Below are 14,462 nucleotides of genomic sequence, written 5' to 3'. Positions count from 1 at the left end.
TCAATTGTGGTACTATTCATGCGTTACCATTCACACACTGAAATGTGACGTTTGAATAATGTTACTATTTATGCATCACTATTCACACATTAAAAAGACCATGTTTCAATAGTGTTACTATTTAAGTGTCACTATTCACGCGTTGAAAAGATGATGTTTCAATAGTATTACTATTCACGCTTTTGAAAAGTGATGTTTCAATAGTGTTACTATTTACCCATGAAAGACCATATTTAAATAATATTACTATTCATACATCACTATTCACGTTTTTGAAAAGACAATGTTTCAATAGTGTTACTATTCATGTTTGAAATGCGCCATTTGAATAGTGTGTTACTGTTCAAACGACACTACATAAGTTTTAAAAAAATTGGCGCTCAAAATTTGCGTTTATAACATCCACGCACCCAAAATCTTCAAAATTTCTTCCTCTCTTATCTACACACATAAAAAAATGATTTTTTTTTTTTTTTTGTTTAAAAAAGATTTGAAAAAAAAAGGTTGGCAGCCACCCCTCGGGGGAGTTGGGGTGTGGCTGCCAACCACCCCTCTAATTTATTTATATATATATATTTTAAAAAAAATGAATTTGTTTTATTTTTGTTAAAAAAATTAATTTAATTTAATTATTATTTTTTTTTTTGGTATTATAAATATTTGTTTGGTAAAAATTATTATTATTTTTTCTTTTTATGAAAGAGTAGGGACACTTGAATATATAGTGCAAGCGTCATCTTCCAAAAAGGTGATGCTTGCGCTGTTCAAGCGTCACATTCCAAGGTGACGCGCCCTAAATGTCACATTGTAATAACGTTTTTATTGTACAAACGTCACTACTATTGAATCCAATCACTATATTTAGAGTCTTTTGACAAATGTGACTATGCAAACGTCACTACATTAATAATGACGTTTTTTAACTTAAAACGTTCCAAAAATTACTATTTGATAATTTTTTTGTAGTGTCGTATACAGAGGAGTGAGCATATACAGAGGGGTGAGCACTTTTTTTGTAGTGGCATATACTTAGTCTTTTGGGCCCTAATAGAGGCCTTTGTTTAAAGTTTAAACAATTTGGAAAATATAGTCATTGTGTTTTCATCACTTTTGGGCTAGCTGGAACCTTGGTGGAAATGAGGCTATCTCATACCATTGTCCCATTTACCTCTTTTGTTTGCCATGGGTTGCGTCATAGTGCAATGAGGGAAAGAAAAAGAGTCTTTGATAGAGGAAGTTGTTTCCTTAGGTTTGAGGGTTCTTTTTTTTTTTTTTTTTTGACTTAAGGTTTGAGGGTTCTTGATAAGGAAGGGAAAGCCAACAGATATATATGGCAGTTTCTAAGATGTTTGGGATATTTTTATTTTCTTATTCTTTGTTTATTTATAAGGGTAAGTGAATACGCTTACCTTAAACCACTATTCACATCTGCATATACTATTAATAATTTTTTTGTTAACCGCATTCACATATGCAGTTAGTGAACGTAAAGAAACTCCAATTCTGCAAAGCTGATTCTTCAGATCACGTGGACAACTAACGAGGATCCCATCAATTCCCTCCCTCCGAAAAAGGAAGTTGACTCCGGCAAGTGGCGGGCTTGGTAAAATTCATAAGAGGTCCGAGCTCAGTCTGCCGCCAACAACAGTCAAACACTGGTCTATTCTTCCACGCGACACGTAAAGACGAGCTGGTCATCACTGATATTGTCTTCAACATTGGCCTATTCTTTCTCGGATGTCTTCAACAAGCCGACAAAGAGAGAGAGAAGAGAGAAGTTGGGGAGAGAAAGAGAGAGAAGAGGGAAATTAAAGAGAAGGAAAAGAAGAGAGAAAATCACTTTCTCATAATTTTAAATATGCCTCCATTGGAGTACAAAACGTGCCCAACTAGAGACTAAAAACTAAAACATGGGGCAATGTTTCATTTCTTGAGTACTTACCTAACATAATCTATTGAATTACTTAAATTAATTTAGGGCAACACCGGCCTATTTATTGAATTATAAAAACACCCGTCGCCCCTAAATATTATATAAAGCATAGATTAAAATCAATAACCCAATTTTGTTTTGTTCCCCGTCTCTTCCTCATCCAACCCATCGTCACTTCGTATCCAAGATTTTAACGGAACTTTACAAGTAGGCATGTCAACAGGTGGCTGGCGAATACTTGTCTCAGTAGTGGCCCCATTCTTTACTATAAATGCAGTGTTCATACCCCAGCTCAGATGTCGATCAAAATGACAATGCCAAAACCACACACCTGCGAAAAATCATTTGATGTGTTTAGCTCCTACGAGTTATTAAATCAAAGGAATTTCAAAAAAAAAGAAAGAAAGAAAGAAAGAAAGGCAAACGACAATATATAACAACAAGAGTAATTAGAAATGCCTGGATTGTTTGCAAGAAATCTGATGGCAAGCCATCCCTTCTTAGGAACTCCGAAAGTATTCACTTCTGGAGGATCAACCAAATTAAACCCTTTTGGATCTGTCTCATTATCAAAATTATTAGAACCTATTCCAACTACGTAGAAGCTATATCCATGCAAATGCATCGGATGATTCATCGAGCCTGATAGCAGGCTGGTCCCTTGAAAAACTATCTCCACTTCCTCGCCATAGTTCAACACCTTCACCTTCGTCCCTTGCACTGTTAAATCAATGTTTTCTGAAAATTCATCACCTGTAAAGTTATAGAATGAAGGCGGGTAGTCTGGGAAGTCTGAGGTGTAAGCCCCACTGATATTCCTGCATGCGCAAGAGGATTTTGCTTCATCATGTTTTTAAACAGACCGGCATATTCAATAGCAACATACACCTCTACAATAATACAAGAGTGCTATTTAGATCATTGGAGTACCAGCAGGCAGCTTCTCTTTGTTTTTCTCAAGTTTATAGTACAAAATTACTTTTTACTTCTCTATGAAAATATATTTCACAATACCTTCCCTTACATTTTTCTTATACCATTAAAATATTATTTCTTTATAAAATACAAGTTCTCTACCTACTCACACTTTTTTTTTCATAAAATTCTAACACAATCTCCCATTAAAGACAAAAATATGAAAGAGGAGAAAATCAAGAGAAATGTTTATATTAAAATAATGTATAAGGAATCACTTTTGGCTCCCTACACATTTGGAAATATTATAGTGACCCTTGAAGATTGGTTAAATGTACAGAATCTAATGTGAATAGGTTTTTGTGGTTTTTTTTTTTAAAAAAAAAATTCCTAAATATAAGGAAGTGAATGACATATATAAGGTATTTGCTGCTAGTGTTCTAACTGGTATGACATGGCAGTAAAAATTAACCTTTTTTTTTACAAGTCTTTACTAATTTTCACTGTAACGGCATTCCATTTATACAACAATCATATGCAATTAATATTTGAGAAATGGGGAAAAACCTGTAGTAGGCATATAGCACGTCAGTAGTACTAGGGTTGACCCAACTTATGTTATTCATGCTTGTAGCAATAATTGCATCATCAAGCCCTCCGGTACAGGTTGGACAGTAGAGGGAATTCATGGAAACTGTAATAAACATTCTCTTAGTAATGTTGAGGGGGACATCAACTGGGTACTCTTTGTTTGCCAAACTCCTTATACGATTGGTGAAGTTCCTGGCAGAGATGAAGTCCAAGTAAGAAGGAAGTGTACTTGGAAACTCAGGAGATGATGGGATCGTATAATTCCCTCTGTATTCTACAATTGCAGTTGTATTGACGTGGTCAAATGCTGTGACGGAGGGGTCTTCGCTTGAGTAATGTCTGACAGCCATGTAATATTGGCCGACAGACTGGTTTGCTTTGAATAAGATATCCATTGTTTGTCCTGGGCTTACCATGATGTATGACGTGGAGATGGGTTTGATATAATGTCCGTCCATCCCGACAACAGTGAGATTGTGTCCAGCAACTGCGTAGAATATTTCTGCGTTCATCACAGCATTGACTACTCGGAGAAGATAGGTTTTGCCGTAATCAACCATCCAATGGTAGGTCATTTCTGCAGTATTAAGATCGCCGTTGAATCAGAGTCCATTAGGTAATTTGAACGATGAAAATACCACAATTTTACTTGGAGACATAATATATGAAAATGATCTACGGCGCCTCCATCAGAGCATTTACAACAGAGCTAATGTTTACATTTTATATAGGGAAAATTTCGCTAAATAACTCTGAATTTTCACGCGTTTTGAAATTACTCTATTGAAGTTCAAAAACTCTCACCTTAAGATATCAAACTTTCAATTTTTTCGCAATGTTACCATCCGTTAGGATTTTTCGTTAAATGCAGTCAAAATTCTCAAAATATCCCTGCTTTTTATTATAAAAATAAAATAAAATAATTGTAAGGATTCATGTGTTGATCAAGATTTAACGAAATTTGTAAAGATACCTACAGCTGAATCTTTGCAATTTTTTTTTTAATAAAAAAAAATGTGTATTTTAGGAATTTTGATCAGATTTAACAGAAAATCCTAATAAAAGGAGGACATCGCAAAAAATTGAAAATTTTTAAACTTTGTGAGAGTAATTTTTTTTTTTAAAAAAAAAATAGATATGAGAATAATTTCAAAACACATAGAAGTTCAAGGGGTTTCGTGAAGTTTCTCCTTTTATTTTGCTAGTATGCTATTCACTATATACAATAATGTCCAAATAAAAAATTGTTTCTCACCATTCCTCTCTCTTCCAAATGAAAATATGAGAAATAGAATATATTAATTTAAAAAAATGAAAAATTATATTTAAAAGCAAGTAGAGAATATAATATAAAATCTGTAGCTAAACTAGAGAATTACATTTTTTCACTAGGTATTTTAACTAGTACTATCGCTGAAGATCCTTGCTAACAAAATCAAAAGCTAAAGGCATACCGTTGGAGCAAGCACAGAAATCTCCCGGTTCACCGTTGATTGTATAAGCATCAGAACTCGGCAAGTCGTTACCGGTTACCAGGGCCTCATCCACCAACTCCTTCAAATCCCCAGTGTACCATGCCGCTAAATGTACGTTCAACAAAATTGAATTAGATCTATGCTAAATGTACAAGAACTTATTTCTCGGACTTGCATTGACGATTTGCCAGGGTTTGCTATTTGAAAACATAGTTTGACCTATAAAATCATGCATTTTTTAAAACGCACTCTTTGTTTACGATTTGAAAACAAAAACTTTTTCTACGTTTTTAAATCGCACAATTTTTTTATAAAAAAAAACGCACTACTAAATGATACATTATTTGTGATTTGATTTAAAATCATACTTTTTGTTTGCGAAATCATAGTACCAAATTCATTATTAGTCACACAAATATACATCTTTGCATACCAAGAACTAAGATCTCTTCTGCGTCCGGTTTGGCAAATGGATAGGTGGATCCAACTCGAGGCAAGACAATTATGGCACCATGAACTGTGGCTCGTGTCCAATCGCTATGAGCATGCCACCAAAGGGTTCCTTCCTCGTCAGAAAATATAACCTCATACGTGAAGTTTGTTCCGGGTTGGATGGGACACTGTGTGACGTATTCTGGACCATCTGACCACGGATTTCTTGGTTGCATCACACCGTGCCTATAATGGCATTATAATACCCAATCCATAGAATTAATGTCTTTCTTCTAAATTATGACAAAATGTTAAAGATCGCCTAGAAACCAAGGTGAGTTTGTTAATGTGTGTTAGGAGGTGTTCTTTTTTAATTAGTTTGTTGTATTTTAAGGTGAGATAAAGTTAGGAGAAAGTCCACATACCTTCTTCAAACTATTACCAATTAATCTTTGAAAAAAAAAAAAAAAGTTTAGGATCATTTTTTTTTCTTCATTTTGCTAGCCTTTGAGGGGACATTGTCAATTTTTTGGTAATTCAAATGGGATATTGTCCTAATTGAAAGTCAAGGGGCGGGGAATTGTCTAGGGTTGTACAAGTGGTTACGGTTAGCAGTTATTGGCCACAACCGCAACTGCGTTTAGCGATTTTTAATAATTGCAACCGCATAGGCGGTTAGCAGTTATTCAAACTAATAATCGGTGGTTTTATAACCGTTTTTTTTACATGGGCTTTTAAAGTGTTTTGGGCCATCCCTAACCTATATTTTTTGGCTTATTTTAAACATTTTTGGTCAAGGTGTTCCCAAAAAGATGAAAAAAACTTTATTTTTTATTTTTTTTTGGGCCAGGTAATGTTTTTGAATAGACTTGGCCCAAAACATAACATATCACATTATATTTCACATACATACAGTCATACATGGCCAAAACGACATAGTTTTGGATGTTATATTATAATTATTATTAATATAAATTATAAAATATATATTTATATTATTATATATAACCCTTAAAACCGCTAACCGCAACTGCCCTAAGCGGTTAGTGGTTTTTTATATCCGCCTATCAAAGCAGTTAGCGGTTGGTGGCGAGGCGATTATAACCGCCCCGTTTGAACACTCTTAAAATTGTTAATTGGGTGGTAATTTAAGGGGAATATGTAGACTTTTCTCTAAAATTTAAATGATTTTGAGTGTCTTGCGTTAATTTTGAATTATTTATAAATATTTTTCTAATATTGTTTTCTCTTAATTTGTGGCTTCTTCAATTCGTTAAAGTCCATGCCTAGATGAATTGTTTACTAATATTGTATGTCATTTTTTATTTTTTTGAGAGTAGTATATGGTCTTCTCAAGGAGGCTTTAAGTCTTCCCATAATTAGAAAAAAAAAAAAAAAGTCTTCCCATTAGTGTATATATATATATATATACACACACACTAAAAAGCACAAAATGCATAGTAAAATAAAGGTGTGCTGTTTAGCAAACTAATTTTTATTCTTTTATCTTCTGCAAACCCAACAAGAATAGCAGCAAGAAATCAATGCAACAGGATCTCTACACACACGACAACCAAAAGAACCTCTTCCAAAGGAAAAAAGAACAGATAATATGGATGGCAATAATTAATAAACTGGCCTTTGAATTTAATTATTTTGCATCTTATTAATGGCCAATTAATTTATATATTCACCGTTTATGGGTGATAAATAAAGGAATTACCTTTCACCAATCTTAATTAACGCAAAGAATATGGGGGTAATTGGGGGAGACTGTCATTAATTAATTACCAGTGAATAGTGATCCCATAGTATCCTTGGTTGTGGACATTAACATACACCGTATCCCCTTTGTGAATCCGGATTACTGGCCCTGGAAAACTCTCATTTGCAACCAGCATGCTCTTCGTCTTACACAGCCTGGTGAAGTTTTTCTCCCTAAGCTACAAAAGAAGAACAGAACATTTCATGAAGGTGCATGATTCCGATAAAGCTTATATATGAATGTTTGAAACACCAATTACAGGCTAGCTAGGAAAATGGTAATAAGGACGGACTTACAATAAAATCATAGAAATGGACATCGCCTTGAACCATGCAAAAAGACTGTCCAAGAAGCAGCATAATGCCCAGATACTCTATCATCGTATAAATGTTCTTGGAGTTCATTTTATTTCATACATGTGTACGATTCCTCTTCATTTCTATATATATATATAGAGAGAGAGAGAGAGCAAGATAATTTCTGATGTGACAATCATAATTTTCCAAGTCAACAATCACATTATTTTATATTATCAATATATTAAAGAATAGGTTGCAACCATTATTATATACACAATAATGGATCTGATCAGTGACCGGAATGGAACGCGTGCATGAATTCGTTGAATTGTTTGTAGGTTCCGGAAGACGACGAGGGTGGTAAAAGCATATATTTTATATATTTTTTCCGACGAACGGCGGTTGCAACCAAAAGTTCTCTCAGCTTATTACTCACGTGATGTGATGCGCAACCGAGATTCTTCAACAAATCCAACCAACAGCCTTTGTGCATGCTCTTAACCCAATCGTCAACTGAGAGAGAGATAGTGATGGCCAACCAATCAAGCGAAGGCCCAAATTTGAATTTTTTTTTTTTTTTTTGTTAAATAGGAAAATCTTTTCTCATTTCATAAAAGATTACGAGCATAAAGCTATTGCATCACAGAGTTTAAAGCTCTAAAAAAATATAGGCAAAAGCTAAGATTCACGCTATCCATGCTCTGACGAGTTCGAACCACAACTATCGTGTGCCGACCGGAGGGAAAACGTTTGTTGTCTACAGGACTCGTTGACGCCGGGAAAGAAGGTGTAATGACACGTATAGGACTTGGATCGGCGGCGAAAATGCAAATTTGCTACGAAAAAAACCAATCTAATTAAGACCCCTTGCAGAAACCGACAAAACCAAAAGATTGGGGAGGACAATGAACGGCAAGGTGGAGTAGATGGTCAAAGCGGTGGAAGAAGCTGGGTGCTACTGCTGGAGTTTAAACAAAATCTAAAACAAAAACAAGCAAAAAGAGAAGGGAGGAAGGATGGACTCCCTTTTGGATCGCAGTGGATGGAAGGGGCACAAATTATTTTTTGAAATTCAAATTTGAATTTCTTAATAGAGATGAATGCTTTAGGTAGCAATTCTATTACATTGTGCATCTCAAAGCTATATAGTATTGTATTAACTTTAAAGATGGAGATTGAATGCGGGTTACAACTCCCAAATCCAGAATATTTGACGTGAGATATGATGGAGAATAGAATATTCTAATAGTGTGTGTATATATATATATATATAAAACAGTCGAATGCTTAAGAGAGTTGACTAAAATTACGACTACTGGCATATTTAAAAATGAATTGGGCCTTTAACTTGTGTCAAATGCATATATATATTTAAAATTGAATTGGACATTCTATTCCAATTCTATAGGATGCATATAATATATAATAGAAAACTTGAGAAAATAAATATAGGAGGTCTAAAATCCAGACAATTAGTGACATATTTTAGGAGTATTAAAATTGCGATAATTAGTAGGGTACAGTTTTGACAATTGAAATTGTTATTTCGTGATTTAATGTTTCTTTAATTCGATCCACCAAGGATTAATTAAATGGCTTTAATTAAGGTGACTATAATTGTTAAATGGGCTAAAATTACGTACTCACGTGTTGTGGTGCGCAACTGAAATTCTTCAACAAATCCAACCGACAGCCTTCATGCATGCTCTTAACCCAATCGTCAATTGAGAAAGGTTGATCGACCGGCGGCCAACACGTTGTTTCCGAGTTCCATCCGAAGGAAAAAAAAAAAAAAAAAAGAATCTATTGAGCTCAAGAAACAGTCTTTTGAGTTTGGTTCCCACAGTACGTGTCTACGTGAGAGAGAGATGGTGAATGACTCGCAAGACTATTATAAGCTTCATCGTCAGTGGCGAATGGCTCTGGTTGTCCTCAGCTGTGAAAATAATATATGTGTGATCATGGATTCGGTTACTCTATGACTATTATAAGCTTCATCGTGCTGAAATCACACAGCCTTCCAAATTGGGAAATTATTAACCTTTTCAAGCTCTCTGTAAATTGCTGGAATTTTTTTTTATTGTTTTTTTTTTGGGCATTGGTGGAAAAGCTTCAAGAAGCAAGATGGATGAACAAATTCTCTGCTGAAGATTACTTGCTTAAAAAATATATTAGATACAGTGGCCATATATAAGAGTCCACTGTATGGCCAACAATCAGAAAACTCATAAAAGTTGGTAACTGATCACCAGCATGTCCTAACAACAGTACCGGTGGTTCTTTCCCTGTTTTGCGAGTATCTTGTGGGGCACGCAACTTAGCAGTGCGAAAATCCACATCAGTTGTTTGGCTGTTTATTGATAATCAACTCAAGTACTGTGCGCAAGTCCTAGCTTGGCTGCCTAATCTATGGCTTTTTTTTGTATTTTATATTGTTAATCAATGTCCAAATCCCTGAATCTGATTGTTATAATTTTCACGTGATTAATTGTTTAATATTAAACCGAAGCGTAGTCTAATTGTTCAGTTTGAAGAAGTATACTGGGGATGGTATCTTTTATGCGTTGTTTATGGCAAACTGCTTTTATATGTTTTCTATTCCGTGGTGGGAAAGTTTTTTTGAAGAGGGTCTAATTGGTTAAAGGTATGGAACGGCTTAAACGAATGCACACACAGAAATTGTTTGATGAAAGGCCTCAACCAATTGACAATTCCAGAGAGACGATGTTGTATTTATAATTCCAGTATTTTACATCACCCGAGTTGGTCTTTATCTTCATCTGCAGTAGTTACAGTTTGTTTTGGAATGCTCTGTTCAGACTCCTTTGTTGCGTTAACCTCTTATACGCAGGAGAGGTTGAGTTAATTTCAATACGGCTGAACATAAATGTGAAGTTAAGTTTCACTTTGAAATTCTGAATTAAGCCTGCTTTTCTGGCTTTTTGTAATGTATCAAAAGAGTGGAGCTCTAATCTTCCATACGGTAAATTAAAAGCTACTACTGTTCACTCAAACAAGTGTTTAGAGTATTTGGAATACTTGATATGAATTATAACATGTATGATATATTCTGCAATTAATTATCTTTACAATGACATAATATTGCTTCGCAAAATACACCCTTAAGATTACCAGTCGACAATTATTCATTTCCATTTCCTGCATTGTCAATATCATAATAAGAATCAAAGGACAGATAAACTGAAACCTATAGACCCTTACAAGTATGTTAGGGCTTTCTTAATTTCGTCATAAAGTGGAAGATTTTGCATGGTTATATGCAAACTACTGCCACTGATGGGGCAGAGTGGCGGCATCCATGAACTCCTCATCAGACTCAAGAGCGCTCATGAAGTCCGGCGGAAGGCACACCTCCAAATCTATGCTTCCTCCTCCTTCATATCCCGGAAACGATGACACTTTCCCATCAAACTTATTTGCATACCCACTGCGAAGTGCCACTGCTTTCCCCATCCCAAATTCATTACCATACATGTTGAATCTGGGTGAGCTCCCCATCATTACACTGTATCGGTCAAAAAACCGAGCAAGTTGGTAAATAAAGGGAGACTGCTGCCAGGCGTCGAGCCATCCATGGATCGCCTTGTCAGTGTGGTTAACCAAGGCCTGGTGTAGCTGCCATGCCGCCCACCCAAGACTCTGTTCAAGCAGTTCACCAGCTGTGGCAACTCCCGCCACAGGGTAAATTGAGTTCCCAAAGTAATCCTGAGAATGTGGTGGATCCATTCTTGATCTGTTGTTGGTTGCCAGCTTGCAACCGGTTATCTGATCAAGCGGTAGACGACGCGCACGCGTTATGCACCTCCAGAGGAGTGCAGACAGGGACTTGAATGAAGAGATCTTGTTGGTTTTGCACTCTGCATTGGCCTTCGCTTTGAGCTTTGCTATGGATTCAGATGAGAAGTGGAACACCCTCTCTCTCAGCGCGGGTGCCTCAAATCTACTGATGATCTCATCTTGGTGGGTGAAAGGGAGGTTGATGATTGGACCACAACCATCAGGAAACCATCGCTTGTGGATGGGCGGGCGTGCAAGGGAGATTTCATTTCCATCTGCCTGAAAGATCTCGGACCAAGAGTTAAAGAAATGCCAATATGAAGTTCCATCAACAATGCAATGGTTCATGGAACAGCCTACAAAAATTCCATCTTTCAGTTCTGTAATTTGAATGGAAAGCAAAGGCATGGTATGCCCATCATAGTTGAGAGCTCTGTCATGGTCAAAAAACGATTGAACAACCAACGGCACATCAATCGGTGAAAGAATTTCAGATATTGTCATGTCTAAAGCTGCATGGATGAATTTAGCTCCTGGGCTGTTATCACAGTCAACATAAATCAAGCAAGAAGGTGGGTTTTCATTTGTTTGTGTCACAAGGCGACCGGAAAGTGGGTAGAAATGGACAAGGGCTCTCGAGAGGGAGCGCTTAAGCCTGTCCAAGAGTGTGTCGATGAAGCCTTCTTGCTCATCTGCTGCCGGAGGTTTGGTGAAGAGAAGACCCTTCTGGATATAGTGTGAAGAGAGCATGGCAAGATCCCATGGCGTCAGGTAAAAGGGCCGCTTGGCCTCTTCTAAAGCATGCTCTGGTTTAACAAAGCACTCTGAGATGTGCCGGACTTTCTGAGGATTCGACATCAGATGGTCAGGGAAGGCTAACAGGCTTAAGTGGCTCTCTTGAATCTCTTCAATCACCGTAGTTTTACTTTTATAGAAGCGGCGCGCTCTGGTTCATGCCGTTGATCAAGATATGCAAATGTTGACTTCAGGTTGCGTAGCAGCCCAATTTACGGACTGTTCTAGGATGCCTCCACCAGAGTCGGTAAAGGCTGCATCCAGTTAAAATTTAATTAAAATAATAATATTCCAGCCCATCGTTGTTGACCTAGTCAATATTCACTCGTGACCTTTCTTTTCAATTTTTTTTTTTTTTTAATTTTTAATTTTTCATTTCCATAAAAAAAAAAAAAGTATTTGAACTAATAATTTTCACTTGATGAGACATAATTTTTAATAATTAGACTATTTTTGAAACAGACAACGACCCAGAGAGAGTAGACAGTCTCCGCAACATCATAATTAATTTAGAAATTGGTCCATAAATGATTTCAAAAGACAACCAAATCAACATAGATTTTATCGCATGCTGCTTATTCCCATCACCCATATATTATATGTTGATTAAGCAATGGTGTAGAAGTAAAGCTTTATGAATTTTGAATTAACAACATAAAGAACAAAAGGAATCCCACCAACCTCCTCATTTATTAGCTCCTGCTGAATATAAATCATAAACTACGAAATGTTAAAAGCACGACACGACGAAACGGTCTGAATGGGTTGGTGGGTGGAAAAATTCGTTGATCATTCCATTGGTCATGGTCATCGCTTCGCCCTCTTTCCTCGAAACGTTTACCATGGTATACGTATAGATCTACATCTAATCTCTTAATCAGTTCGTTAGGCATGCAAAATTCTATATTGATTGTTTTAGGATGCACCACCTATGCAGGTAAAATGTAAATTCTAAATTCAAATATTAAAGTCCATCATTAATTGAGGTAATTAGAAACTTGGTGAGTAAGACACTTGTCATAGTAGACATGTTCTTATCGCATTTTTCTTCTTCCCCTCACCCATATAACCTTGTGCGTGGCTTTTGATTAAGGATATGTTTGGAAGAAAACTGTTCCATATATTGCTATAGGCCTATACCCAGTCAATAGGTGAACTGAATCTAAATGGCAATGGCGCATAATTAACACTGTTTGACTAACAATATAAAGAACAAAAGTAATCCACCAACCGCCTAATTTATTAGCTTATGCTGGATATTAAACCAAATGGTGTGAATGGGAATGGGGTTTTTTTTTTTTTTTTTTTTTTTTATAAGTACATTGCAAGAAACCAAACAACAAAACAACAAACTACAAGAGACAAACAGAAAGGGGAGGATCCTTAATTCCCACTAGCTAGAGGGGAAGAAAGGAAAGGAGTAGAGGAAAAGAGAATGCTGCCAGAGTGAGATCTGGCTACGGCTCAACGTGCCACTGAGTGGGCACAGAAGTTTGCGTTTCTATTAATTTTCCTAGCTTCCAAGCAAAGGGGTTGGGTTTTCCACATGTAGTACTGGCTCCAGATTAAATGAAGAAGAAGGAAGACCCACTTGATAGGAGGCCACGTGTGGCACCATATTGATTGAATTAGAACCACATGAGGGGCCAAAAGAGCTTGCTTGGAAGCCACGTATGGGACCATTTGAGTATGGTTCTTGCATGAAGAAGCGTCATTCTGAGAAGGCTCAATACTACAAGAGGAGTTTCCCACAGAAGCTGCAGAGGACAAGCTTGAATCCGAGTCTTCATGTTGGACTGGTGTTACCAACCTTGGGCTGCTATAGGTAGTAGTTTGGAGAGAAATAGCATACTTTTTTAGGGGAACCAGATTTTGAGGAGCAGAACAAACACCTTTCTTATGTCCAACAAGCCCACAAGAAACACAATAATCATCCAACCTTTCATACTTAAAAGCAATCCAATGAGGTTCCATACCTGAACGTGAAAGATAGAAGCCCGGTGCAAGTGGTAGGAATGTGTTGATTTCAACCTTGAAACGGATATATTGTCGACATATAAGACCAACAGATTTGTTAATATCCAGCTCTAGAAGGGTCCCTATCCCTTTGCCAATTCTGATGGCATTTTTAGTTGTCATATATTGATGAGGCAGATTATGCACTTGGACCCAAAATGAACATAAGAGAAGCTTTACTTCATCTATGACAAGATTAGGAGACCAAGGTTGAAGTAGTAGGAGAGATCCTCTAACATTCCAAGGGCCTTGATTGATTAAGCGAGTGAAATCACTTGCAAGAGGAACTGTAAAAAGATACTTATTTGGAGTCAAAACCTCCATAGAAAGAGGTGCTGCAAAACTCCAACTCGAAGAGAGAGTTTGACGTACATGATAGGTACTTAGAGGTTTGAGAGCTAGGAGCTTACCAATAAACGCAAAACCTTCTTGAGAAGCTGGAT

General features: G+C 36.5%; 2 protein-coding genes across 2 annotated transcripts; both read right to left on the bottom strand.

Annotated features, from left to right (window-relative positions):
* Window positions 1-2,052: 2,052 nt before the first annotated feature.
* On the bottom strand, window positions 2,053-13,913 carry LOC132185090 (laccase-15-like). The gene is made up of 8 exons (XM_059598910.2): window positions 13,896-13,913; window positions 7,408-7,503; window positions 7,138-7,289; window positions 5,348-5,592; window positions 4,894-5,019; window positions 3,416-4,016; window positions 2,393-2,751; window positions 2,053-2,264 (listed from the first exon to the last, which is right to left on the bottom strand). Exons 2-8 carry the CDS (start codon window positions 7,489-7,491, stop codon window positions 2,053-2,055), a joined length of 1,779 nt encoding a protein of 592 aa, XP_059454893.2. The 5' UTR covers window positions 7,492-7,503; window positions 13,896-13,913.
* LOC132184111 (putative acetyltransferase At3g50280) lies at window positions 10,539-12,208 on the bottom strand. The gene has a single exon (XM_059597615.1). It carries the CDS (start codon window positions 12,064-12,066, stop codon window positions 10,696-10,698), a length of 1,371 nt encoding a protein of 456 aa, XP_059453598.1. The 5' UTR covers window positions 12,067-12,208; the 3' UTR covers window positions 10,539-10,695.
* Window positions 13,914-14,462: the final 549 nt, after the last annotated feature.

Source organism: Corylus avellana, chromosome 7 (genome assembly GCF_965113065.1).
Source record: "Corylus avellana chromosome 7, dhCorAvel1.hap1.2, whole genome shotgun sequence".
Taxonomy (NCBI): domain Eukaryota; kingdom Viridiplantae; phylum Streptophyta; class Magnoliopsida; order Fagales; family Betulaceae; genus Corylus; species Corylus avellana.
The sequence above is the reverse complement of the archived record's forward strand: the minus strand, read 5'-3'. Positions and strand labels throughout refer to the sequence as shown.